The sequence below is a fragment of the Mycteria americana genome, chromosome 3 (genome assembly GCF_035582795.1).
Source record: "Mycteria americana isolate JAX WOST 10 ecotype Jacksonville Zoo and Gardens chromosome 3, USCA_MyAme_1.0, whole genome shotgun sequence".
Taxonomy (NCBI): Eukaryota; Metazoa; Chordata; class Aves; order Ciconiiformes; family Ciconiidae; genus Mycteria; species Mycteria americana.
The window spans coordinates 116,138,807-116,166,354 of NC_134367.1; the positions used below are offsets into that span (position 1 = coordinate 116,138,807).

Below are 27,548 nucleotides of genomic sequence, written 5' to 3' on the forward strand. Positions count from 1 at the left end.
AAAGGAGCTGCGCCGCTGAGGGGGCGGGTGGTGTTGAGCTCTGTTCCCGCCCCGCCGGGACTGCGGCTGCGAGTGGGACGGCGACGGCGACAGCGCCGCAGACGGCCATCGAGACCTCGCACCGAGCAGGTTGGGCGGGCGGGGTTGCCGGGTGGGGTTGCGACGCCCGTGGTTCGGTCGTTTCCCCGGCCTCTGCGGGCAGGCGGCGCGGCCGGTCTCCCTGCCCTGGGGGCCTGCCGGCCCACCCACCCACTGACCGGTCGGCCGGCCGCCGCCGCGCGGGGCCCGTGGGAGGGTGGCCGCCCGCCTCGGCGCGGGTCTGGGCAGCCCCCGCAGGGCCGCGGGGGTCGCGGCCCGGCCCGGCAGACGGCAGGGGGAGGGGGCGCGCGGGGCCCAGGCGGCGCTGGCTGGAGCTGTGCGGCCTCCCGGGGGCGGCGGCCCACCGCGAGCAGCGGGAGCGGAGCGGGGCCTCCGCGGGGGAGCCTCTGTCGCGGGGCCGGGCCCGGGGTTGGGGTCGGGGCCGGCGTGGCTCGGGAGCCGTAGCGTGCCCTGGCTGCCGGGGCAGTGGTGGCGAGGGGCAGCGCCCGGCCCGGGACCATCGCGCCCGGAGCCGGCGGGCCGCGGTGACGCTGCCTGTCAGGACCCGGTCCCGCCCGCCGGCGAGGTCGGCGGTAAAGGGCGCTGGTTCTGCGGACTTTCGAGCCGGCGGGGTGGCCCCGCGGCCGGCGGGACCCAGCCCCTTCTGGCACCAGGGCGAGCCGCTGGTTCGGGGGGCCCCGCCGGCGCCTGCCCTCCTCAGGCAGCACCGGGTCCCCGGGCTCCAAGCCTCCCTGTGGGCAGGGCCAGCTGCTTTGCTGCCTGCGCTCTTGCCCGCCCCGCAGGGACGGCCGGCAGCCCCCGTGGGAGGCGAGTGTTTATGACAACGGTGGGACAGCCTGAAGTCCCAGTCATGGCTGTTTCCAGGGTGCTGTGGGCACAGACTGCGGGAATCACTGCTCTATAATTAGGCTGTGTCTTCGCTGCCAGGAATGGCTTTCTGTGTAAGATAAATAATACATGTTTGCACTCCTGCTATGTAACTTGCATGAATTTTTTTTTAACCGTGCTGTAGCCGTGTGTATCCCCTAGCCAGCCGGGTTTGCCCTCCAGAACTAGGAAGGGAGAACAGTAAGATGCTTTAGTGAAGAAGTGCGTGTTGTCAGATGAGACAAGAGAGAGCCTTTGTGTCAATATGGCTGGGCTCACTCCTGGAACACCTGAAGCTCTTCCGCCCCTGGGGGAACCTGTGGGCAGGGACAGGAATCCCGATGAAGCGCCTGGCAGATGTAGGTAGCTGGGGAACAGCATGCCTCCAGAGGCTTATGAAACGCTGTAGAGGGCACTGTGAAGGTTGCGTGATACCGTGGATGGGATGGTTGTAGCAACAATCCACTGGCTACGTTGGATGCTGTGATGCTGTGGCATTTGTCCTCTCTCTGCGTAAAGCATCTAGAGATCAAGCAAACGCTTCTAGGCGGTGCCTGGCCCAGCTCTGCACTGCGCAGTGCTGACACAGTAGGACTCCCAGCGATCTTGTCCTGTACCTGGCTGTTTCTGCGGGCACAGCAATAGCGATTGCACAGCTGGAGGGTTCTCTGCAGCTCCGCCTGGGCTTTAGGAGCTGGGATGGGGTCAGCAGTGGGGACACAGGTGAGGGTGATACCAAACAGGTTGTAAAACCTTTTGCCGTAAGATTGAGTGTAGGATGAAGCGGATCTAGCTGGGTGTAGGGCAGGGCTGGCTGACTTTGGCCATCTAAGCAGGAGCCTTGGGCAGCGTGTGGCAGCAGCATTGGGGCTCTGCTCTGCTCCTTGGTGTTCCTGTTGGTCCCCGAGGAGCGAGCCTCGGGCTTGGTGCCCGTGGTGCTTTCTGCGCTCTCAGGAGAGCATCTGACCGTCCTGTTTCTGGAGACTGGCTGCATCTCCTCCCCTCCCCCTGCTGCAGTGTGGTTGGCTGCCGAGCGCCTGGTGCCTGCGCTTCTGCTAGAACCGGAGGGCAGCGCGGCAGACGCCGTGGGAGCCGTGTGTCGCCGCAGCCTGCGCTTCTCCACGGCGCTGGGGCCTCCAGGAGTGCCAACGCTGGACAAGCCGCTGCAGGCAGCCAGGTACCGCTCCTCTGCGGTGCGGGGTGGGGGAGGATTCCCATGCGGTGACTGAGATGGGCAGGGTGCCCAGCCATCCTGTAACAAAGGACCGCTTTGAAGTGCAATTTCGGGCAGAGCTGATGAAAACTTTTCTCCTTGGGAAGCTTACAGTTAGCCAGGTGGGCACAGAATTTCTCTGTGGTAACACTGAGGAGGGATGAAGGGGTTTCTCTGGCTTGCTTGTCCCAAGGATATGCAGCGGGCGTGCCTCCTGCTGCCAGACAAAGCCGGAGAAATGATGATGGAGGCAGGTCCTAGCATACAGCAATGGCTCTCAAACTTTCAGAGCCTTGTTTCTCCCCAAACCTTCCTCCCATTAATAAACTGCTTACTAAGCTGTTCCGAAGTGGAGGTGCACCCTACCAAGGCGTGGGGCGGGGGGGTGGGGGGGCAATTGCTGGTAAGCTTCTGGAAGGGAGGGGATGTGGCTCAGAGGAGGTGTCTGAAGAAGGGCTGGGGGATGGCGTTGCAGCAGAATGCTCTGGCCAGGCAGCCGGGAGAAATTTGCACAATGGTGGGAGGCAGCGGCACATTACCAGCAACTGCAGGCTTCCCTGTGTCTTGCATAGCTGGCATTTGGCACTCTCTTGCGGCTCCATGCTAGGGTCTCCTCTAGTGCCCTTGGTCTCCTGTCTCCCATGCCACCTTGGACACATGGAAAGCACAACCACCTCTGCATGAGGGGAAGGAGGGCGGTGTTCAGCACAGATCAGGTCAAAGATCTGGCCAGCTCAGACACAGTAAATAAACATGGCTGAGCTTTGCTGTAATTGGCAGAAGGAGCAGGAAGCGCGTGTTTTCTCGTCTGCTGTTTTGGAGGACCGTTCAGTTAGGAACAACAGCATTAACTCCAAATACCAAAATGGCTCTTGGGGCACAAAGGACACGTGGCAAAAAATTTTAACCTTGGCAGAGTTGCTGGATAAAGGCTTGGTTCGCTAGGAAAGAGCAACGTAGCTCCTCAAAGAACTCCAGCTGGTCAGAGGAGCCAGAGGTAAAACAGATCCTTTGCTTATTATGCAGGTAGAGCCTTTTCTCTGTGAATTTGGCTGCCTTGTTACAGTTTACAAGACCTATTTGCTTCTGGAAATAATAGCTCAGTCTTGCAGCTTGTGGTCAGCCGGTCTTTGCAGCTGCCCTAGGTACACTGTAGAGGGAGTGTGGGCACTCCAGAGCCCTTCAGGGTACACAGAGTGGCTCCAGGGCACTTGCTGGTCCCAGCTGCGTCCTGGCCATCTCCCGTACTCCTGAGGCATATCCAGTGCATAGCCCTCACATTAGATGCCTGCAGAGGCACTGGCTCCTGGGAATTATTCTGCCTGCTTTAATACTACTTCATGCTGATGGGGCAAGGTAATGGCTCTCACTCTGTCTTTTATAGAGTGAGACTCCCAATCAGATTCTGAAGCTAGGAAGAGATGCTTGTCCTGGCTTTGTTCCAGCTGCTTAGCTCTTGTCTCTACTAGCCTGGAAACAGGTTTTAATGGTGTTCCACTGTAGTCCCAGGCACAGCAGATGACGCAGAATGGATTTGGTGAGCTGCTGCAGACATGAGCAAGAATTTAAAAACAAGGTCTTATCAGCTGATCTGGAGGTGCTAGCATAAGCTTGCTGGTGGGGGTGGTGAAGACTGCTGTTCTGGTTCCAATGGCCTGCTGAAAGGTGCATGTTTCCCTGGCCAGCTAGGGTTGTAAACAGCATGAACTGCAATAAGGAGCGAAATGGCTTTCTGCTAATGGCACGTGTTGGTGCTGCTTTGGGGGGGGGGGGGTGTTGTTGGTTGGTTGGTTGTTTTTTTAACCCTTGTTGCCTCCAATGTCTGTATTCTTTGATCGCTAATGAATGAAAGGAGTAAGACCTTTTCAGTTTTGAAAGGAATAAGTGATCTGATACAAAGCCAACCAGACAATCTCCTCTGTCTTCCTCAGAGCACATATGCTTATTGAAATTGGATCATGCTTTGGTAACACAGGAATTGCTTGCCCTGATCAATCAGAACAAACCCTAGTAGCTTTTGATGTGCTATTTCTAACTGTGGGCTGGAAAGCGGGAGGGGGATGGGAAGCTCCCAGGTCCTTTCTGTGGTGATGTGAACCTGAGTCACTGTGACCAAGTCCCTGTAAAGCCAGCTTGCCACTGCCTTGCCCTAGGTTTCAGGAAGGTTATGCTATGGTGCATTTTCTGTTAGAGATTGTAGGTGGTGGTGAGCTGAAGCTTCTGGGACAGAGAGGAGTGTTTAGCACTGAAGGGAAAGAGCATGAAGGGAGCCTCCTATCTCCTTGCAGAAGAGCCCTTCAACTTGAGCTGCAAATCTAGTTCCTTAGTCCTACTTAAAAGCCCTTGGGGCTCTTGCAGCCTGCTGGTTAGCACAGACTTTCCCGGCCCAGGCCTTCCGGTATCTAGAAAAACCCCTGGAGCTTCACACTCAGCTAGAGCTGGCATGTGTCAGCTGCTGCTGAAAGAAGCAATGCTGGCCTTGATCCCTGTCCAGGGGATAGGCAGGGCTGGGCTGTTTCCAACAGCACAGTCAACTTGTACTGAATTACACATGACTCTAAAGCTTGGGGAAGCTGGTTGGTGAAGCCTTTCTGGGCTTGGAGATTGGCTTTAAAGCCATGCGAGGGGGTGCCTAGATGCCAAGGAGAATCCTGTTTTTTGGGCATGGGAGAATGTGGGTGAGACAGCTCCTTGCCTCCACTCCCTGCTCTGCTGCTGGAGGTGGATTGCATTGCCTCTTTTGCTCTGGGACAGAGGGACCCTGTCCCCATGGGACCCTGCTGGAAGGAGGCATGGGCTGCATTCCCTTCCTCTGGGCCTAGGGTCAGTGTCTAGTGCTGTGGTGCCTGGCCTCTTTCTCCTGAAGTGTTCAGCAAAGGCAAATGTAATAAGGAGTTTATCTAAGGAATTCAGATGAGGACTTCTTTTTTTCTTTTCTTTTTTTTTTGGTTTTTTTTTTTTCTCCCACATGAGGATGGTTAAGCCATGGGACAGGGGTGTGAAGAGCTTGTGGGATCTCCGTTTTGGGAGATAGTCAACCCTTGACTAGACACCGATACCTGATCCGATACCTGCTTTGAGTGAGGGGATGGACCAGAGACCTCTAGGCATCCCTTCCAAGCAATACACAGCCAGACTCTCTTATTAGGGAGGAATTTGCAACACAACATTCTCTCTATGGTACTTGAAGTAATCTGTGTGTTGGTTTGACTCTCTAGACTGTGCAAGAAAGGTCCAGGCTGGAGGCTGGTGTTGGGGAAGAACTTTGGGCAGAAGATGAGGCTCTAGGTGCCCCCTCTTTTGGCAGTAGGGTGGAGAAACTCATGAGCCAGAGACAAATGGTGGTAGAGGACCTCATACGCATCAGAGTTTGAGTGACATCTTTTGGCTTTGGGATAGCACCTCAGAGATATGCTGGGTATGAAATCCCAGGGTGCTGACCCTGACTGATCTCCTCTTTGTGTTCTTAGTGGCTCTAAGGAAGCGTGAGATGTAGCAGGCATTTCTGGCAGTGGTAGCAAGCATCACGGAGTACCATTCCTGCTCTGTGCCTCCCATGAACCTCAGCAGGCACATATCCCAGGATGGAGCCATATACTGCAATTATTCCACCAGTTCTTACTTTTAGGAATCCAGTATTTGCCCTCTAATTTCTGGCTGTTATTCATGCTGCAGTTCTTAATGTTACCCTGAAGCTGACTGCACACCCATCTGTCTCTTCATTTGCAAAACATCCTTCTCTTGCCTTTGTTTCTAAAGCCTTAACATGTGTGTGCAGCTGCTCTTAGCTGTGAAGTTCTTGGGCACCATACAGAGCTGATGATATTTCTTGTTTTACCCATATTGGAGTGGCTCTGGAAATGCTGACTGTTGGATGTGTAGCTCAGCAGCACCAGTTTGTACCTTTTCTGTGGCTCTGTTGCAGGTGGCCTGGGGTGGTGACCCTGAGCACAGTGGCTCTTCTGGCAGTGGTGTGGCAGTGTGCAAGTTTCCTAGCAGTGTCACTATGTCCTAGCTGTGCAGTGGAAGCCTTGGAGGCTCTGTGCAGCTGACTGTAGTCTCCTACAGTCTCTGCTTTCTGACACTATGGTATCAAAATAAGGAGAAAACTTGTGCTCATGACACAGCCTTTGTGATGGTTGCAACCTTGGCACTCTGTTTGCTTTTTACTGCTTTTATTTTATTTTTCATCATCCAAGGTATTCGGTCTAGGTTTTGTTGCAGTATCCCTTAGGAGTGGAGACTCAGCTGTATATTGGCAATCTCACTTCTGGCTTCGTTGGAGGTCAACCAGTCTTTCCAGAGACCCTTTATTCTGTTGTTTAACAGTAATGAGCTGGCAGAGGTCCAAAGGAGAAAAAAAAAAAAAAACCCTCTCTGATTTTGTCAAGTTGTTTTGCTTCCCAAATACATAACCTTGCTGTTCCTCCAGGTAGCAAAAGCATGTCTCACAGCATGGGACTGGGATAATTGTTGTGAAAATCACATTTTAAGCCCTGTGTTTCCATTTCTAAATTCTGCCATTGCTATCTATGTCCCAAATGTGGTCACTCATTCTTGCTATGGGTCAGACTTACTCTTTTCCACAGGAAGCTTTTTTCCAGAACCCAGCTGTTTTTCTGTAACTACCATATCCTTAGATCACCTCTCCTACAGAAGAGTGTGCTGCTAAAAATTTGTGCCCACTTCTATACAGAAAGTGCTGGCAGGCCATCTGCAGTTTGAAGGAAGCTGCAATTATTGTCTTGACAGTATTGCTTGTGCAAGTTGTGACGGTACCCTGTGTCTCACATATACTTGGTCCAGGGACATGCAGGGAGACAGTGAAGTGAACTGAATTTGAGGCATGTGTAAACCTAAGTCTCTCTCCTATTGTAGTTGATTCCTGATTTCCCTGGTGCTTATTTTTTTTGCTCTCTGTAGTCTTCTAGCATTAGGCATCATTATCTAAGCATTAAGATTCACTTGGACCCATTTAGTCTGGCATCCTTGTTTCTGTTGTGGCAGCTGTTGTGGATTTAAGGTAGAAGCAGTGAAGCTTCCAGCTCTTTCCTCTTAAAGCTCTTGCATGTGGGAGCAGTTTTCAGAGGCAGAAAAGTGGGCTGCTGAAATTGCTGATGCTCAGTGATTTCCCCGTTATGCACTTGAATACAGGAGGAAGGTTTCTGCCTGGCAGGATGTGCTAGCTGATGGATTCCCAGCTGATTGCTGCAACTGCCACAAAGCTCAGTGTACGCATGTTCCTTCCCTGTGTTCCTGCAGCACTCCTCCAAATGGGAGTAGGGGAGGGGAGATGAGATGGGCGTTGCTGGAAAGCCAGGTTATTCTAGCAGCTCCCTGTAAATAGGGAAGACATGCCAACTAGAGCAGAAACATGCTGGTGGAGACCTGGGCTGTGCTGCAGAGCTGTGAGGAATGCAGCAGGATAAACTAGGAGCTGGGCATTCCAGCTCCTGAGGAACTTGTTGGAAAAACATCCTTTCTTCCTATTCCAGTCTGAACCTCCCCCTGACAAAGGCAAATGATGGTGTCTCCCCTCCTCTCTGCAGGAACCTCCGAGTGCGTTTTCTGCCTGGATAAGGGACACTCAGTGCCCTTTACTGAATGTGTGGGTGTAGGAAGAGTGCTTATACAGCAGCCTCAGCCTGCCTGACTTTGGCGTCGGTTGCCATAGAGCATGTTTCCTCTCTGGAGGGCTGGGCACTGAGTGTAGACCTGCCAGCACTGGGGAGAGTTAGAAATAAGGCTCTGTAGGGAAGAATTATCACTTTGGAGGGATAAGAAGTCAGCTCCCACCAGTGTTTGTTGGTTTTCTTTGCTGTGCAAGAGGTAGCAGCATTTAAGGGACTTCTCTGCAGTCTTCTCTTTGTTTTCTTGTTGGTACTTGGAAGCGAACAACCCGTGTGCTGTTCTCAGGTTTTGCACCTGTGTGCAGCCTGGACAATCCCCTGTCCACCCTTGAACACTGGAAGCGTGTTGGTACCTAGCAGAGCTGTGCTTCTAGGATGTCATCGTAGGGAAGAAAGACCAGGATTATGTAGAGGTGTTTGCACAGATAGTGAGAGAAGAGGAGCCTGTATTGGTATATCTGGAGGATCTGAGGATGTAGTTGCAGGGTAGGATGAGTCTGATGTGCTGTGGGTCAGGGCATTTTGATTATTTTCTCTTCTCAGTCTGAAATCTTTGCAGTTCTGAAAAACAAGTTGATTGTGGGGACTGTGAAATTATTTAAGCTTTTTCTGCTGGAAGGGCTGAAGAAAGACATGATGTTGCACTGTAGTAGAAGCACTGGTGGTTTAACACACAGCCTGGCAATTTCTCAGTTGAGGAGTTCTGTGCACAGTGGAATTAATGAGGCTGACTTTCTGTGGATCTGGGTCTTGTCTAACTCTTGTTATCTAGCAAGGTGCAAGCTCTGGTGGCTTTTTATCATGATTTGTAACATGTTCCTCCTCCCAATGTGTTTGTATTGTACTTTTTAAAGATGACAGCAAGATATGTGTATGTACATATGTAATGCTTCCATGAAAACTGTCAGCATTTCACAGCTGACCCAGTATGCAGAGGGACAGATGAAGATGCACTTGTGCTGCACAGCTGTGTGAGCCTTAGGGCAGAGCTCTAGTTTTGTTGTATGCTGGGTGTGAGGCTGCTCCTGGGGATCTCCTTGTGTCCCAAGCATTGCCTATGCTCCAGAGGACTCCCACTTCCTGATTTCCCTGTTTCTGAGTCTGGTGCTGTGTTTCCTTATGAGCTGAAACCAGTGATCAGGCCGTTTCACCCTTTAGCAGTTGTTACCTGGGCTTCCATGGAAGCAGGTAAGTGCCTGTTGAGCCTTCCTGGGAGGCTGGCTGGACCCATTTCAGAGCAGGACAACAGTGCTTTGCCAGATGTGGCAGCAATAGTGTCCTTTGAACTGCCAGCCTTTTCCTCTGGAGCTGGGAATCATTGCACATCTCTTCCTGCATTGCACTCAGCCACAGAAGTCTGCCTTAGGCAGGGCTTCCCTTGTTGCTTTAGCAATCGATCACTCCCCTGGATGTGTTATAAAGGTGGACAAAAGAATAACCAGGGGAAATACTGACCAGAATGCTTAGCTGCCAGTTCCTGGAGAATCAGTTTGGAAGACAGGATATGAGTGGCAGCCAACTCTCAACAGACCTTTTCTTTGAAACAGTAGTCTATGCCCTCTATCTTGATCTTAGTGAGGTTTTTTTATGCCATTCTTATCATATGGTCTTCTTTAAAGCAAACTGGGAAATGTCACAGTCCAGGTGAGACTTTTCAGTGTAAAATGCACAGGGTAACCACATGTGGAGCATGGCAGATACCCAAAAGTGAAGGATACAGTGAAGTATGGCTTAGGGTTGGTGCTGATGCTGGATCATGAAGTGAATGTGAATTCAGCATTGTGACTCTGAGGTAGGTGGGGGAGGACTCAGCTCTTTCTCAAAGGTATGAACAGGAGCCCAGTCTTCCTGAGGGATGGATGTGCATCACTGGAACAGAAACCAAAGAGGAGCTGAGAGGAGAGCTCAGGCCTACAAAACAACTCGAGGAACTTCTGGAAGAGTGAGGCTAAAGAGGAGGAAATGGGTGGGTATAATGAGATGTGTGTACTTACAGCAACTGCCCCAGCACTGTTCGCCATCTTCACTTTCAGTGCTCCAGTGAGGAAGAAACTGGACCCCTCTATTGCTCAGGGCCCACTCCCAGGCAGGGGTAGTGGTAGCTGAGCTGGGGGATCACTGTGAGTCCCCCGGACAGAGTGCACAGCTGGGGAGGAGAGGAGCTCTGCTCTCTCTGTACCTGGGGCAGCATTTCTGCTTGCTCAGTAAACCAGGCGCAAGGCTGCTGCTGAACAAAGAGCTCAAACCATGCAGAGGTGGGTCCTGCAGGAGGACAAAGACAAATCTGTTGGCAGCTCTTTCCCCACCTCCTCCTGCATAGTGCCTGGGCAGTTTGCCAGCTTCCTGCCAGCAGGGCCCTGGGTGCTCAGGGTGCTGTGCCTCCTGCCAGCTCTGGGTGGCAAGGAGGTGCTGCTGGGCGGGTGCTGACTTCAGCTCTGCAGGAGGGTGGCCTTGGAGTGACCGATAGCGAGGTGGGTGGTGGCTTTCCTTCGTGGGTGGTGGCTTTCCTTCGTTGCTGAGTAAGGTGAAGAGGCTGCTGGGGTGGTCCAGCTCGGGGGGAGGCTGAGAGAGGGTTAGATGAGTGAGTTGTGGAGCAGCCAGGGTACTGTCAACCTGCTATAAGAGGTCTTGTCTGCTGCTTATGTCTCTCTCCCTCTGGCCTGCTGTGTTTCCCTAGCTCCTGGATTTTCTACGCAGGGATCTTGCAGCCACGCTAACACTGTGGGTTGTAGCACTTGGTGTCCCTGTGCAAAGGCAGTAGCTTGGTACTCTCCTGTTTGTATATCTGGGGGGAACGGGACAGGGAAGGGGTACAGAGTCCTTATGCCATCCTGAGGAGTCCTTGGGCTGGCAGCAGGGCAAATGAAGCTGGAAAAGCTGTTAGTGTTTCAAGCTGACACCCACGCAAGGATTACACTAGTGTAACTGTAGCAGTTGGTGTATATAAGCTTTCCCACACAGGCGTGATTCAGTTCGTGCTGGCGTGTTATGTCCCTTCTCGCCACAATGGCCATTCTGTGCCGGGGCTGGGCTTGTCAGGGTGTACTCTTCTGGTCCAGGAATTTTTTGTTTGGCCTGGTAAGTCCACTGATGCCTCCCTGTCTGAGAGATGCTCTTCCAGGAGATCTTTCCATTGAGGAAGAACATAGCTTTGAGCTGGCTCCATTTTCTATTCCCTTTCTTCTGCAGTTTGAAGAGGTGTTGAGCTCTGACAGCCTCCTTGCATCGGTGGTCTGTGGGCAGGAGGTATACACATTGCAGCCCCAGCTGCCAACTACAAATCTCTGCTCTTAAATGGAAGCTAAATCAGCTTTCCTTGCTGCTGAGGGTGTTGGAGGTCAGCACTGATTCTCGCCTTTTTGTCTCCTTGTTCGCTGGTGCCACCTGCAGTAGTCACCAGCACTCTGTGCCACAAAAGTGGAGACACATGCCCTGAGAGCTGCGTGCTGCCAAAGGGAGAGGGGAAGATGAAAGGGAAGGGCTTAGAGTGGGCAACCAGTTGAATGCTGTTTCTGGCTGCTTGAAGGAGGCTGTGACACTTGTTTCTGGTTGTGGCGCTCTGAAACAGCACTGAGGCACTCGGGTTTTGCCTCTCTCTCTCTCTGTGCAGGGCTGCAGGAGCAGGACTATGTCCACCATGGTGTACCCAAGGGAGGAGAAACTGGACAAGCTGAGTCAAGAGGAGATAATTTCCAACACCAAGCTGGTGATGCAAGGGCTGGAGGCACTAAAGAATGAACACAACTCCATCCTGCACAGCTTGCTGGAGACCATCAAGTGCCTGAAGAAAGATGAAGAAGCCAATCTTGTGCATGAGAAATCCAACCTGCTCCGCAAGTCAGTGGAGATGATTGAACTGGGGCTCGGAGAAGCTCAGGTGAGAGTGGTGGGTAACGTCCTAGGTGTTACCCAGGATGGATAGGGGAAGGTGAACATGTGGCCGTTCCCCATAAGCTACAGGGGCAGCAAGGGGCTGAGTGTAGAAGGACAGTGTGACCCTGAGGGTGGGCCCTAAGCATGCACATGAGGGAGATACAAGATTGTGGTAGTTACTGACTAGGACTCTTGACAAGGTGATGATGGCACTGTCCAACCACCTGAATGCTGTGGAGTCAGAGAAGCAGAAGCTGCGTGCTCAGGTACGGAGACTGTGCCAGGAAAACCAGTGGCTGCGCGATGAGCTTGCCAACACCCAGCAGAAGCTGCAGCGCAGTGAACAAACCGTGGCTCAGCTGGAAGAGGAGAAGAAACACCTTGAGTTCATGAACCAGCTGAAGAAGTATGATGAGGATGTCTCGCCTTCGGTATGCCCTAATCCTGTCAAGCATCCACCTTTGGGGGTAGGGGAGGTTGGACCAGCAGGATTGTCTAGGTGTGATAGCATTGCCCTGCATTTTGCCCCTTCCCAGCTACTGTGCACAGCAATGCCTGTAACTAAAGGGAGCCTGCATGGGTCAGAGTCTCTGGAAGAACATGGAATAGCATGCCAGGATGTGCTGGGAAAATTTGGCTTTATTAGTTTTGTTGTGTGTGGGGAAGATGGTGGCAGAGACAACAGGGGAAGTTAAGGGTGTTGGTGGGCTGCAGCAGGGAGGAGAGTTTGGCAGCTGACTCAGCCCAGGCTGCTGCTCTCCTCTGAGAACCAACAGCATTGTGATTCCTATCCTCTCAGGAGGAGAAGGAGGGTGACTCCACCAAGGACTCTCTGGATGATCTGTTCCCAAATGAGGAGGAAGAGCATGGTCCTGGATGTAAGTGTTTGGTCATGCATGGTTGTTGGCTGTCTCTGTTCAAGCCTGCTGTGCTAACTGTGCCCCTGTTTATTCTTCTGTGCCTGTAGTGCCCCACCAGCACAGCAGCGCAGTGGCAGCTGCCCAGCAGGGAGGCTATGAGATACCTGCACGCTTGCGCACCCTCCACAACCTTGTCATCCAGTACGCCTCACAGGGACGCTATGAGGTGGCTGTGCCACTCTGCAAGCAGGCACTGGAGGACCTGGAGAAGACATCAGGCCACGATCACCCTGATGTGGCCACCATGCTCAACATCCTGGCACTAGTGTACAGGTGAGCATGGTGGGGAGGGCAGGACTGGGCCAGGAGAGCTTTCTGCTTCTCCTGTTTACCAGGACAGCATGTTCTGGTGACAGGGAGCTCCCCCAGCTTCCAGTGGTTTGCTTTCAAAAAGGTTTTGGCACAGATGAGGTATTTGGACTGCCAAACTCTGATATAACTAGGGACTGGCTAAGGTAGGGAGAAAAAGGGCTGTAGGGGCTGGGTCTGTATGGAAGGAGGACTGTTGTTCACAGTTCTGCTTGCTATGGGCTGTGGTGTCCAAATCCCGAATAACTGGTTGGCTTTGCACTGTAGGGATCAGAATAAATACAAAGAGGCAGCACACCTCTTGAATGATGCTCTCTCCATCCGTGAGAAAACTCTGGGCAAAGACCACCCAGCGGTGAGTGTCTCCCTCCTCTTTCAGTCGCTTCCCTTGACCTGTGGGTGCTGCTGGGGCTAGAACGGTGTCCTTATGGTGTGTCTGTAGCTGGACTACCAAGGACAGCAGTGTGCTCTGTGATGTGAGGGGTGCTGTTCACATGGTGTGGGGCTCTGTTTTACTGCTTCAGTATTTCCTGCTGTCTTGTTCAGTATGGCCTGTCAGGAGTTGGCTTCTGGATCCTGCGGTGTAGGCAGGGTAGCCTTCTGCCTCTGGACCTCCTGCTCTTCAGAAGCAGCTGTACTGCAGGCATGAAGGAAATGGGACAGTCACTGTTACCGCTGCTTGCACCCCTTGTTTGGTCCCACTGGATTCTGCTTTGTTTCATGGAGAAGCTTATGTCTCTGCAGGTGGCAGCGACTTTGAACAATCTGGCTGTTCTCTATGGCAAGAGAGGGAAGTACAAAGAAGCAGAGCCACTGTGTAAGCGAGCCCTGGAGATCCGTGAGAAGGTACTGGTCTCCCATGCTCTCCTTCCTTCCAGCTCTCCCTGAGGTTTTTCCGCCATTACCTCACTGCACCTGGGAGATCCAGGACCTACCTAGTCTCTTTGGCTGCCGACTCTGCCACCACCTTTCCTGTCTCTCCAGTGTTTGCAGCCTTAGAGAGGCCTGCCAGGTGGTGGAAGCTGGAATTTCTCCTCTTCAGCTCCCTAGTCCTTGGCTCCTGTCTGACATAGGCATGTCGTGGAGGGACTGCAGTGTCTACTAACTCCAGGAGTCCACTGCAGTCTTTAAGTGTTGACTTTTTGTGGCTTCTCTTCTTTTGTTTATCTAGGTCCTAGGCAAAGACCATCCTGATGTGGCCAAGCAGCTGAACAATCTAGCCCTGCTGTGCCAGAACCAGGGCAAGTATGATGAGGTGGAGTACTATTACTGCCGGGCCCTGGAGATCTATGAGAGCTGCCTGGGTCCTGATGACCCCAATGTGGCCAAGACCAAGAACAACCTGGTGAGATCCTGGGGAGAGGCCATGTGGGGGTGGTGAGTGGTGCCATGGGAAAGGGGAGTGGTGCCATGGGAAAGGTGAGCATTGCCTGGTGCTTGGAAGATGCAGAGAGATAGCCGCAAGAGGGGGCAGAGTTAATCTGTGTTGCCCAGTGGGGCTGGAACTGTTTTCTTGGTTGCAGGCCTCCTGTTACCTGAAGCAAGGCAAATACAAAGATGCAGAGGTGCTGTATAAGGAGATCCTTACCCGTGCTCACGTGAAGGAGTTTGGCTCTGTGGATGGTTTGTAGAGCAGAAGCTCTTGGGGCTGGGGAAGGGTGAGCAGTTTGGTCTCCTGGCTCTCAGCCTAAGCTTGGCTGGTTCTGGTATCCCCCTGGCAGAGGGATGGGATGCCTTACAGGCCCCCAGCCCTTGAGACACTGCCATTCTAGTGTGTTATGCTGCTCCACCTCTTCTCTCAGAAGGGGTCTTGGAGAGCTCTGGCTGTCAGTCTTTACTGAGTTGGGAACAGTTGTGGCTAAAAGGGGGAATAGCAAGTGGCACAATCATTCACAGGTATAGGCTGAAGCTTCTCCTGTACACCTGGCGCAGGTATTCCCCCATGGGAGGACTTGTTCCTTCCTTCCCCTGTCCTGCCCTTGCAATGTTAGTTGCCTTTCTTGGGGCTCGAGATCAGGGGGATCTGGAAGCCTTGTCACTTCCCTCTGGTGAGCTGCTGGCTCTGGGGACGGAGTGCTGGGCTATGCAGGAGGCAGAGCCCCAGTGGAAGTGGCAGAGCAACAGGGTGAAGTGGTGAGCGGGGCTGTCTTGCATTCTTCCCCACACAGATGAACACAAGCCAATCTGGATGCACGCGGAGGAGAGAGAGGAGATGAGCAAGGTGAGTCTGAGTTGGTGGTGCTGCCTGTTGATAGCAGCAAGAGCCCTGGGAGTGGAAGGAGGTCCAGGGGTTTTGATCCTCTCTTATCATAGCCAGACCCTCCTTCCTGCAGTCTGAAGAGCTGCCATGGCCACTAACGAGGGCCAGGAGGGGTCTGGACAGTAAGGAGAGAGCATGGCTGCTCCTTGGGGCAGCAGGGAGGGAAGGCCATCAGAGAGCCTGATGCTTTTCCTGGGGCAGGGAGTTGTTCAGCCTCTCAGCCATGGCTGCCTGCTCTCTCTTTTTGCTTTAGTGATCCCTCTAGGGCACGCAGATGATGGAAGATGGCAGATGGAAGAGACTTGTGCTTCAGGGCCTTGGCACTCTGTTCCAAAGAGCTGCTAGTACCCAGAGCACAACCCACTTCTGAAGCAGCCCTAAGGCTGCCTGGGGAAAATGGAGGTCAAGAAGAAACTGCTGCTGTCGCCTTAGGAAACGGAGCCAAACCTCCTGAAAAAGATATCTTCACAGGGTGGGCCCTAGCTGTTCTATGTCCTAGCTGGCCTCTGAAGGAGGATAGACATGGGTTGTGCTTGCCTTGGACTAGGCTGAGAGGCAAAGAAGCTGTTGCTTCTGTTGCCTAGGCCCTGCTCTGTGCTCAGCTGATAAATGCAGCAGAGCCCTGTCTCTGCTTTTCCCAAGCCTAAGACCTCACCTGCTTTTTGGCAGGTGGGTGAAGCAGCAGCATGAAGGGTTCTGGTCTAGCCCTCTAGCTGCAGTGGGAGCAAACACAGTCTCTCTCCTTTTCCTTTGCCCTCAGAGCAGGCCCCATCCCTACATGGGCTCAGACAGCAGGCTGGCAGGCTTGGCTTAGTGACTTATCAGTCCCATCCTACGAGTCCTAAGAGCAGGGCACTAGCAGCTGCCTCCCACCAGCATGCTGTGTCTTCCCATTGAACTGCTCTCTGCAGTCCCCAGTGCAGGGCAGTGCTCAGCTCTGCCTTGCACTGCTCTGGTTGCTGCCCTGTGCTATCAAACCTAGACAATCCTGCTGGTCCAACCTCCCCCACCCCCAAAGGTGGCCGCTCAACAGCGCAAAGAAATTATGCTTGCTGCGGCATGATACTATGCAGGAGAAATCAAAGTTGGAGTAGAGACCAGGCTCCCCTTGCCCCCTCTGGGACTGAGACACTTCTGATGATGGTATCTTTGGAGAATTAAGAGGTCAAAAGTAGATAGTTGTAGTGTGGAGCTATGCTCCAGATAATGCAAGGTTTTCTATGAGGCAAGAGAACAGGTTCAGGGACCTACAGTTGGGCCTGGGGCCCATTCTACAGCCTGGGGCAAGGGCTGAGCCTCTTCCCGTGCCCCTGGGTCTCCTGTTCCCAGGGCAGCTGTGCCTATGCCCCATGGCATGGCATGATTGGCATGACCTTCCTGGCCAGGCAGCAGTAAACACAGACCTGCTTGTACTGGTGGCCCAAGTGCTGGGGCTGCTGTGTTCTGCTTTGTGCTGTGTTTCCACATCTTGTATTAAAAAGCATCAAACCCCTCTTGCAGAGCTTCACTTCCCCCCCCCGCCCTTACTCCTCTTTCCCTCTGCTCTCACTGCCAGCAGGGCCAGGCCAGCTCATGCCAGCAGCAGGGCCTTGGGCACAGCTGGCAGCCCTGGCCTGCAAGGCTCTTTCTGCCCCAGGGGATTTGACACCTTTCCCCTTAGGTTCAGCCACCTTCTTAGGGCTGCCTCTGCACAAGTTTCAGAGAGAGGTGTTCTGAGTCCTGAGCTCTCCTGTCCCTGGGGCCTGCCCAGGCTGTGTAGGCTCTTGCGCAAGGAAATCCATGTGTACCTATGGCTCAGAGAGACTCCAGCATGTGGGCTAAAGATCTGAGAAGTGCTGTGGGACTGAGTATGAAAAATGGTCCCTGTGAAGACAGTTTCTTCTGGGCTAGAGCCCTTGCCAGAGGGCAACTCCTGTTGTGGAGCAGTGGCCCCCTGCACTTGCTTGGTGAGAGCAGCCCTGCTGGGCTCGGAGCTGAGCCGAGTGCTTCCTGCCCAGCCCTTGTGTCCTGTGGGTGCAGAGCCAGGGGCATGGCACACCCCCAGGTGCTTGCCACACACCAGGGTGCACAGTGTGTGGACAGGTAGCCCTGCTTCTGCAGAACTGGTGATTCTTGCCTGCAGGTGCTATGGTCCCTCCTGACCCAGGGCAATGCTGGCTAGCAGCTAGTGCCCTGCAGAGTGGGTTGTCCTCGCCCTAGATCTTTCTCCTTGAGCATCAAGGTCTGCCCCCTCTCCTGTTGCTCTGGCCAGCAGCCTCTTTGCTCCTGGCTGTGGCAGGGCTGGCCAGCCAGTCAGCTTTGGGGTGCGAAGGCTGGGCATGGAGAGGAGACAGCTAGCTGGGCTGAGCTGTTGTGGGGCAGGCCTAACCTTGCAGGCAGAAGGCTTCGATGTGGCTGGTTGATTCCTTTGCTAGCCATGGCTGAGGGGTTTAGTGCCCATGCTGCCTGGCATGCATATGGGGTTTTTGTTGGTTGGGGGGTTATTTTTGTCTCCCTTTTGCATGCTGGTGGGGGTGGGTGGGGTGTCGTGTCCTGCAGCATGCTGTGAGGATGGGCTGTGTTGTCCCTGCTGCCTTTGGTATCATGGAAGGGGCAAGGAGATGGGATTACAGTCCTTGCTGGGGTGGGGACATCGCTTCTACTTGTGGTCCAAATCTGTTGCAGCAAATGGGCTTTCAGCTTTCCCTCCAGGAACCCATGGGGCTTCATCACTGCATTTACACATTGTGTTTCCAAAGTCTGGGCTGGTGTGGGGGTGCAGCCTGGTGCCTGACCTTAGCACCCAGTGGGAGAGCACAGGCCAGAGAATGGCAGTAGGCATGCGGCTAACAGCTTTCATCTCTCCTCACCCTGTAGAGCAAGCACAGAGACAGTGCTCCCTATGCTGAGTATGGCGGCTGGTACAAGGCCTGTAAGGTTAGCAGGTAAGAAGAGGTGGTTTGTGGGCAGCTGTGGGCTCTGGAGGGGGCGGCCCCAGGGCTCCTGCTCACCTTACATCTATTGCTACAGCCCAACTGTGAACACCACTCTGCGGAACCTGGGTGCGCTGTACCGACGCCAGGGCAAGCTAGAGGCAGCTGAGACCTTGGAGGAGTGTGCAGTTCGCTCTCGGCGGCAGGTAACCCCAGAGGGACCTTCCCTGGTGGAGAGGGCATTGTGGGGCTTGGGGTGGCAGGTCATGGCATGGCATTTGGCTTGGGGGGTGGTGAGGGACTCTCCTGGGCCTTGCAGCCTCTGATATCCTTGGCTTACATTCCCATGACATTAGAACACCTTGGTGGTTGGGGTTGCATTTGTGCAGGAGTACACATGTGTACCTGTGTGGGGTTATGCATATGCATGTGTGCATGGATGGAGCAGATGTCAGTGTGTGTACATGTGGGGAAGAAGGCATGGCTCTTTGCAGGAATACTGCAGCTGGGTTAAGGCAGGTTACTGGACTTTGTCAGCTACTGAGGAGATCTGCACTCACTGGGATGTTGTCTTCCCGCTAATTTTTTGTCCAGGGAACATGCTAGGGATTTCTTAGAGTACCTCTCAACCTAAACTCTTCTCAATCCTGAAATAATAAAGCAGGAGCTGTAAGCACCTAGCACAGAGACTGAAGGACAGCAGAAACCTTCACACACCAAAATGTGAAGAAAAAAAGCTGTCAGCTTTGGGGTAGCAAGCCCTTGTCCCCCAGGGTGGTTTATGGCTTGGTGGGGGGCTCACTGAGCTGGGAACCCAAACAGGGACTGCTAAGTGCAGGATGACATTTGGTTCCATCCTTCTCGTGCTGGAGAGTTTTGGCTGTGATGGGGCAATGGCCAAGAGAGGGGACAGAACCAAGCACAGTGATGGCACAGCAGATTGCTAGAGGGAAAGAACACAGAAGGCCAAAACATGGTGCTTCCTTATCCCTTTCTACTTGCAAGGGTATTGACCCGATCAACCAGACAAAGGTGGTGGAGATCCTGAAGGAGGGCGATGGCACAGAGAGACGTCGGAGCCTGGGGGGCAGTGTCAAGTACGAGAATGCCACAGACGGTAGCGAGGAAGTGAGTATGGGCGTGGAATGGAGCGGGGTAAGTACAAGACACCATCAAGAATGGCCTCAGCTGGCTGCCAGAGGGAAGGGACAGCCTGGCTCAGGGCTGTCCCCACGTGGCCTGTCGTGGCATCCTTGTCTGCCTCCATTCGTTCCCTGCACACTTCTTTTCCCTTTTTCTTGGCATGAGCCAGCCAGCGTGCAAAGGTGCGTGTCTGGGCCTGGCTTCTGGTGTACAGGCCAGATATCCCCAACTGAGGGCTCCTGCTTCAAAGGGGGCTGCCAGGCCCTGGCAATGCACAGCATGAGCTGGTCCTGGTCTGCCCTTAATATTAGCCTTGCAGCCTTATTAACATCTCTCCCTGCTGCTCCCCTCTTGAGGTCCTGGCTGAGAGCATCAGGCTCACACAGCCTCTGTGAGCAACTTGGCTACCTGTCCAGCACTGCGCCACAGGCAATGCTGAGCCTGGGGAGGGTTGTGTGTGTGTATGTGCCTGGTGTGTCTATGACTGAGTGACTGCAGGGCACAGGAATAGCCTGCAGCCAGGGTCTTTGCTGTCCCCCTCTCCTGGTCTCATGCCCCTGTGGGCTCTGGCCAAGCAGAAGTGGTAAAAGGCAGGTCTTTGCGGGATGCCAGGCCGGGCTGACCAGTGGTGGCAAAAGAGGCTGGTGTTAGCTGAGGTACAGACAGGGTGATCTGAGCCTGTGTAGGCTTGCTCTGAGACTGAGGGGCACTTTGGTCACTGGCGCTGAGTTCAGAGGAAGGTAGTGGTCCAGGTCTGCGACAGGTGCCTCTTGTCTTCTGCAAGGAGAAGGATAGAGAAGAGACAGCAAGCGAGCATAGTGCTGGTGGGTGCTTGGCTCGAGGGCTGCTAGAGCTGTTAACGCTTACCATTCCTCCTGTGAACTCTAGTTGAGAGTGTAGCGTAGCTGGGTACCCAGGGGTTGTTGGGGCCTGGCACAGGCAACACACTGAGCACATGGAGTCCTTTGCTTCCCTCTCACATCTGCTGTCACTAACCCGTCCTCACCTGGCTCGGCTCCATCCCCACCTGCATGAGTTCCCTCCCTTCCTCCTTCCTCTCCCCTGTTGCCATGACAGCCCCTCAACACCCAAGCCTGAAGCCTGCTGGCTCTCTTGATTGTGGATTGTACCTAGGAGGTGGCTGGAGGGGACCTGGGGAGCAGAGCTTTGAGGGGACCCAGCAGCTCTGCCAGATGCAGGGCTGTCCTCTGTCCCAGCTCTTGGCATCAGGAGTGAAGAGGCAAGGCACCTGGCAAGGCACCAACACTGGGCCCTTGCACTCCCCATTAGAGGGGCTAGACAAGCACAGAGGGAGGGCTGCAAGTTTGGGTTTAGGATCACCTGGTCTCTGTCCTGGCTGGTGTCTCTCTGTGGTTCTTCCTGGCTGTGGTTGGTGTTGGGTGATCGCTTTGTACTGGTGATGGTCTGGGAGACCTTCCTGACAGTCTCCGAGCTGATCATCCCAAGGCAAGAAGGCAAGGCCACCCTTTTCCCCAGCCTGACCCAGCCAAGGGAGATAGTCCCTGCTCATATGACCCTTCCCCAGGGGGCTTGGCAGGGCTTCCCTGACCCAGCCAGCTGTAGACAGAGGGTTTGAGGGCTAGCCCAGCACCCTGGGGGACACAGCTGCTGCTACATGATGCTCAGTGCCTTTTCCAGCCTGCTGCACACATGGCCAGCCTCTGCTCTCCAGCCAGCAGCCCTTCACTGGGCTGCAGCTCCCCCAAAAAGAAGGCTGAGGCAGCTCCTGCTGCTCCCATCTGTGACAGCCAGTTGTTCCCTGTGCTGGTTTAGAGACCTTGGATGTGCTGCCTCAGAGCAGTCTCTGCTGCCATCCCTTAGCTGTCAGCTGCTGCAAGCAGGGCCATGGGAGCCCCCAGGCTGCCAGCAACCTCTGTGCCCTGCTGCCAAAGGCAGCTCTGGAAGCACCCCAGGGCCTGGACCAGCTACTTTCTGCCCAGGTAATTGGGCTGGCAGAGCCAGGGTCTGGGCTGTAAGAGCAGGGATGGCACCAGCTCAGTGGTGCTGAGGCCTGGGCAGGCACCCCATGCCCAAGGCCCAGGAGCAGGGACCCCTCAGAGCAGGAGGCCCAGGCTGTTCCTCTCTGAGCTAGCTGTTCCTGCCAGCTGCTATAGTGTGCTGGCAAAGATGTGAGCCCACTGTTTCAGCCTCACAAGACTCCCTCCCTGCCCAGACATGGTCCGTTGTCTCTGCATGCAGCCTGGGCCCTGCCCCACCTGCTCCTTGGGTGACCTACAACCTCATGGCCTTGTAAATTGTGTCTTTCTCCTCTCTGTGCACTAGGCTTAAATGCCTCCCGAGACTCCCTCTTTCCCCTCCACCGCAATCACCTGGATGTTTGTGTTGTATCTTCCGACTTTTCCTCCACACCATCCCTCCTTCCTCGGCAAGAACTACACGCCAGTCCCCCAACCCTCCCGGCGCGCAAGGGCACCGCGACGCCTGCAGAGTCCCGTGGCCAGCAAGAGCAGGAAGAATCTGCGAGGAGCTGCCCGCTCCCCCAGGCCAGGGCGACGGGCCACCGTCCCCTTGCATGCCCCCACCCCCAGCCTGCCCTTGCACATCCCTGGGGACCAGGCCTGTGGGGGATTGTCTTCACTCCAGGCGTGCTGACTCCACCATCATTAGACATCCTCAGCCCTCCTAGCTTGTTCCCTCCATCTCTACAGAGGCAAGAAGATGGGGAGCTGTTTTGGGACAGAGAGGCCTGGCCTTGGCAGGGCTGTCGTGTGCCCAGTTGCTTTCTTCCCTGTAGGCTTAGCTGATGTTAGCGCCCTGTAGCAAACCTGCGCTGGCCACCAGTGAGCTGGGCTCTCCCTGCAGCACAGGGTAGTCCCTGTCTTGCTATCCTCCTCCCTGCTGAGCTCTGCAACCCAGGGGCAGCATGTGGGTCTCTCTACAGGGGCACGGGAATGTAGGGCAGCCCATAGCTACTGTACATCCAAGATGAGGTGAGGGTGTGACAGCCAAGGGTCATGCATGGAACAGGGACCTGCCAGGACAAGCGTATTCAGTTGCAACCTCCTGACTTGATGCTGTAGCCAAGTTCCTCACCTGATGGCATTAAGGGGTGAATCAGCTCCCCATTGCTCCAGGGTCCCCAGGTGTGGCTGCTGGGAGAGGTGGGGGTGAAGCTGTTTGCTGTTCCTTGGAGGTAGAAGAAGGGTAGGAGGAAAGCAGAACTTTTCTGCAAGGTGCCAGGCCCCAGGCCATTAGAAGTGCCTGAGATGGGGAATAGGCTGGTTTGGAGCAGAGTGGTTTGGAAAAAAAGGAGGTGCAAAGAAGGATGTGAGGAAAGGAAGAGCTGGGGCTTGGGGTGCTCTGAGCATGTGGGGGCAGATGGGATGGCTGGAGGGAGGCTTCCACAGGAGGGGAAGGGGCCAGGTTGCTCATGGAGGAGGACAGTTCTTGAACACGGGACCTGGCTTGCCAGGCATGGTCCCTGGGGCTGTGACTCGCTGTCTGGCTGTCCCTAGCCAAGTGGGTAGGAAATCTGTAACCCTGTTACTGCTAGGAAGACAGTGCTGACCCTGGGCGTGTGTGGGGGTGGTTCAGTGCCGCTGATGGGACTCCAGGCCTGCACAGGGTCTGGTGCTGTCAGTCACTACTGGGAAAGGGGATGTTTCCCAGGGCCAGACCACCACTTCCTTGAGCCTCACACCCTTGGGTGCACACCCTCATCCCACCTCCTATAGGAGGTGAACCTCCCTGGCCCTCCTACCTGGGAAGAAAGCTGGGGAGGCTTCAGCCAGCAGGACAGAGCCCAGAGGCCAGCGCAGGACACCCCCCCTCCCTTATTTATTTAGCTAGATAGTTTCTCTCATGCTAGTCATCTGGCAGGTTGTGATATTAAATGTGCTTGTCTGTGTCTGGGCCTGGCTTTCCTGTGGTGGTGAAGAGGCCTTGGGGCACATGCATGCTGCTCCCCTGGGAGCTTGTGCTTGCTGAAAGGAGGTTTGTCCTCAGGACCACAGGGTGTGGAGCCCAGGGCTGAGTGCTCTAGGGCTGTGCCTTCCCTGCCTCTCTCTCCCAGTGCTGCTCCATGCTCCTGGAGAGGGGTGAGTCCCCAGTGCACGGTGCATTCAGGTCTAAGTGCCACCTGCCCCTGTGCTTTGCCATGTCCTGGACCTGGTGCTGTAACAACCGTACCTCTGATTAAAGGTAGACAGACCCGAACTGCTGCCCTGTGCTTCTTTCCACGCTCTGTAGGCCAGCGTCGGTCAGCCCTGGGGTGGCAGGTGCAAATGCTGCTGGAGCAGGTGTGGGGGTGCTTGGTGTCTGTGTGTGTGCAGGGGGATGCGCTGCCCCCAGGGCACCTCTCCTAGGCTGAGCATTGGAGATGAGGGACCCTGCTCCACTGTGCCTCTCCCTAACCTCCAAACTGGGGTTGCTACTAACCTCAGCTCTGTAGCCATGTGTGGCAGGGCTGCCCTGGAGCATCTCAGCTTGGGCCTTCCCCAAGAGATGTTTCCATTAGCCAGAGAAATACCCCATTGTGTCCTCCAGTGCTGAGCTCCATGTGCTGCCAAATCCTGCCGAAGTCCTCTGCCTCCCTGCAGCAGGCAGGGTGGGAGCATGCAGTGGAGAGCGGCTCAGTGGTGGAGCTGCTTCTTTTTCTTTGAGTGCTCTCATCCTGGTGGGTGCAATGGGGTGGGGGCTTTGCAGTAAACCAAGCCCCATAAATGCTCTGGGTTAAAAATAACCCTGCAGAAAAGGGAGTGGGGAGAGAAGGGAGGCTATTTTTAACCCAGCATGCAGCAGCATTTGGTTCTGGTGTTTGTCTGCAGTTAGTCTGCATCACTGCAGCTGGGGAAATGTGGCTCCATCCTCCAGCCCTGACCCCAGAGCATACTTCCTGGCTGGATCCTGCTGCCCTTGTACCGTGGTTTTGCTCCCCTGCCCCAGCTGTGTTCCCTTCTCCACCCCTGGCTTGTGTGCCCTGGCAAAAGGAACAGTGCCTGGCATGGCAGTACCCTGCAAGGGAGGGTGGTGACCCAGTGCAAGTCTGGTGGGGAGGCAAAAGACACCCCACCCCCACCCTGTCTTTGCTAGTGCTGCATACTGATGGCCAGCCCCTCCAAAACCTGCCCAGGATGCCTGGTGCAGGACTTGAATTGTTTACCTTGCTAATACTTGTGGTGCTCTCTGCATTCCTGGTGAGGGGGTCCCTTGCAGCAACAGCACGTGGCTCCCACTTTTGAAACCCCTCATCTTGATGAGAAAGTGAAGACGTTCAATGTACTTGGCTTATCTAAGAAGGGATGAGATGAATACCAGAAGAAAGGTTTGCTGGTAGGATTCAGCTGCTGGAGAGGGGTCTAGGGCTGGATTGGGTAATCGGAGCGGGAAAGTGTTGGAAAAGCCTTCCCCAGGGTCACAACCCCTAGGGGTCAGCACAAGGGGGTGACTGGCCTAAGGCAGAGACCCTGGAGAGCTGCATGGACAGTCCTGGGGCAATTGCTGCTGCCAGCCTGGGCCACAGGGCATTTTTCTCATTTGGAGTGGTACAACTCCCACACACACTCGTAAGGAGCAAAGGGCTTTTGCAGTCACCTTGTCTTCGTTTCTTCTGCCCTGGTGTGCCAGGGGCCATTGGGATCAGGAGCAGGGAAGACTGCTGTTACCAGGCCATCAGAGCAAAAGTGGTGCCACAGCCCTGTGTAATGAGCATGCCTGACCACAGGGAAGAGCTTGGTGCCCTGATGGCACAGTGGCATGAGGTGGTGTCTGCGCTGGCAGCCTGTGCCTTGCATGCATGTGGAGCTAAACACAGGAGAGGGGCTAGAGCCTGTCAAGGGCTGAGAGTGCCTTTCTGAGTACTGGGGCATGTGGGAGGAAACGGGCTGTGGAACAAGATTTAAGGCTGGTTTTGGTTTTTGGAAAAAGCAGGCAGGCATAAAGCCTGCAAAGTGTCACCCCGGGGCAGCTAGCAGGACCAGGGGCAGCTAAAGCTGGGGGGCCGAGGAGAGTGGTGCCTGCTTGGCAACACAGTGTTGGTGCAGCCAAATGAATGCATCCCAGATGGAGCTGCCTGAATTGCTCAGCAGGCTCAAAGCTAATCATCTTGGAAGTGTTAGAGGTGGGACAAGGCCATGTGTGCATGTGGACTGGTCTTGTCTGACATGAATGAGCCTACAGGCCTGGCATGCAGGACCAGGATGTGCATCAGGATGAGTGCTGGATGGAGAGAAGGAATAGCAATGGCATGGTGAGGAAGGGCAAGGGGAGGGGGAGGATAGTCTCCAGCCAGCAGCAAGTGAGGGAGTCCTGGCAGCATGTCCTGGGCTGATAAGAGTACCCCCAAACTTGGGGCTCCCATCAGGTCTTGGTGCTTCCCTGGCTACTGGGACCTCCTTGGTAGCTGCTGCCTGAGCTGTCGCAGGTGATGGAGCTATGCCGTGTTTGAGCAGGGCCGTGGGGATGCCAGTGCCATTTGTGCTGGTGGCCTGGTGCGGGTCAGCAGCCCAGCTGGGTGTTGGGCTTGCACCAGGCAGGAGGGAGGATCAGTCTGGAGGAGCCAGGCCATGGTGGTGGGGGTCCCTGACTCCATGGTTATCACATCCTGTGGAGAACTGGGGTGAGGGGGAGCCATGTAGTGAGTAGTAAGCTTGCTCTGGGCCACGGCTAAATCCTCAGTGCAAGAGGGTGTTTGGAGCCAAGCCCAGTTCCTGGCCACTCGTCTGCAGCATGCCAGAGCCTGATCAGTGCCGCTCAGCCGTCACCCCGGCTTGTGTCTCTGTGTCCAGGATGGCAGTGGCACCCTCCAGCGCAGCAGCTCTTTTGGGAAAATTCGGGACGTGATACGGAAGAGCAGCGAGATGTTGGTCAAGAAACTGCAGGGCAATGGTCCCCTGGAGCCCAGGAACACCAGGTAGGGACTAGGGTGGTGAGGGCCAGGCTGGGTGCCGGGTGGGTGGGGGCCCTGCCACCTTGGGGATTGGGGTCTGGCCAGGCACAACAAGATCACACCTGCTCTCCTCCACTTTCTTGTAGCATGAAACGAGCTGCATCATTAAATTACCTGCACAAGTCTAGCGATGCTTCGTTTGAGGTAAGCAGTGGGTGGGCAGCAGGGCCGGTGCAGGAATGGGCGCTGGGGTGGGGGCTGAGTTGCCGCAGCTGGCTACGGAGGCTGTGGCCAGTGACAAAAGTGGTGAGGGGCACAGTGGGCCATACATGTGGTGCCCGAGATCCCACTGGAGGCGTTCATCCATGCAGATGTGCTCTGCTGCTGTGCAGGGCTGGAGCTACTCTGCCTTCCCAAGGGGTGGCTGGTGCCCCCAGTGCCTCCCCTGATCAGCCACACAGCCCCTCTTCTGAGATCGTAGCTCCAAAACTGAAGGTGTTGCCTCCAAGTAACCACCTCCCTGCCTGCTGAGCTCAGCAAACCTTCCAGCCACAGAATGGGAGCCGGGAGGGCAGAGGCGGCACCTACTGTGGCCGGTAATGGCACTGGGGGAGTCCTGGCTAGCAAGGCAAGGGGTGCAGGAGGTGGGCTGGCAGCTTTGGGGCGCGGGTGTGGACTGCAGGTACTGGTCCTTACTGGCGGTGTATTTTCCAGGGCACCCAAGGCCTCCGTCCAGAGAGTAGAGGCCTCAGCGCCAGCAGCATGGACCTGTCCTCCCACAGCTCCCTGCTCTCCTCCAATTGACCCGCCTGCAGGTGCCCCCTGCCTCTGGCTGCTCTGCTGCTGGTGCACCACAGCTTTGCGCTGCACGGGGCAGCACCTGGCACCCTCCCCATCTCAACCGCTCTGTTTTCCCCATCACCGGTCCTTTGTGCCACTATCTGCCCGTCCAGCCTGGGGCCCCGGGGGGGCCCACGGGCGCCGGGAGGCCCTAGCTAGTTTGGGAATCGCAGCCCGCACGCATGCTCCTCTGCTGCACACCCAGGGCCGGCAGCTTTGGTGGCAGCACGCTCGGCACCAGTCGCACACGCTAGCCAGGTAGAAATGCCAGTCCGGTGGGAGTGGGGCAGCCTCGTACGCCGGGGGCGGCACCCCCGGCCCGGGGCAGCGGCGGGAGTGCCACCGGCCACCCCCGGCCCTGCCCGGTCGCGTGCCCCAGCTGTGGCGAGGGAGGAGCGGGGCGCTGGGGGGCGTGGGCGGGGGCGGCCGTGCGTGGAATTCACCCCCAGCCGGTTGACTGCTGTACTTTATTTTATTAAATAAAACCGACCCTAGAACCGACCGCGGCTCGGCCCGGGGGGGAACGGGGGCGCGCGCGGGGGTCGGGCGCCCGGGCGACGCCTGCCGGGGGAACAACGGCGACGCGCAGGCGCGGAGCTGTCGGCGTCCGCAGC

The 27,548-nt window shown here is 55.4% G+C and overlaps 1 protein-coding gene across 8 annotated transcripts; it reads left to right on the forward strand.

Annotated features, from left to right (window-relative positions):
* Positions 1 to 27,435, forward strand: KLC4 (kinesin light chain 4). Of its 8 annotated transcripts, none has more exons than XM_075496686.1 (16): positions 1 to 129; positions 11,420 to 11,686; positions 11,883 to 12,113; positions 12,482 to 12,560; positions 12,650 to 12,875; positions 13,179 to 13,266; positions 13,656 to 13,757; positions 14,083 to 14,256; positions 14,435 to 14,534; positions 15,080 to 15,132; positions 18,028 to 18,095; positions 18,181 to 18,289; positions 19,089 to 19,238; positions 25,994 to 26,118; positions 26,241 to 26,298; positions 26,809 to 27,435. In XM_075496686.1, exons 2-16 carry the CDS (start codon positions 11,438 to 11,440, stop codon positions 26,896 to 26,898), a joined length of 1,902 nt encoding a protein of 633 aa, XP_075352801.1. In that variant the 5' UTR covers positions 1 to 129; positions 11,420 to 11,437; the 3' UTR covers positions 26,899 to 27,435. The 8 variants fall into 8 exon arrangements, with proteins under 8 accessions (XP_075352801.1, XP_075352800.1, XP_075352802.1 ...); XM_075496685.1 differs by lacking the exon at positions 1 to 129 and adding an exon at positions 1,984 to 2,143; XM_075496687.1 differs by lacking the exon at positions 1 to 129 and adding an exon at positions 6,207 to 7,696.
* The last annotated feature ends 113 nt before the right edge of the window (positions 27,436 to 27,548 follow it).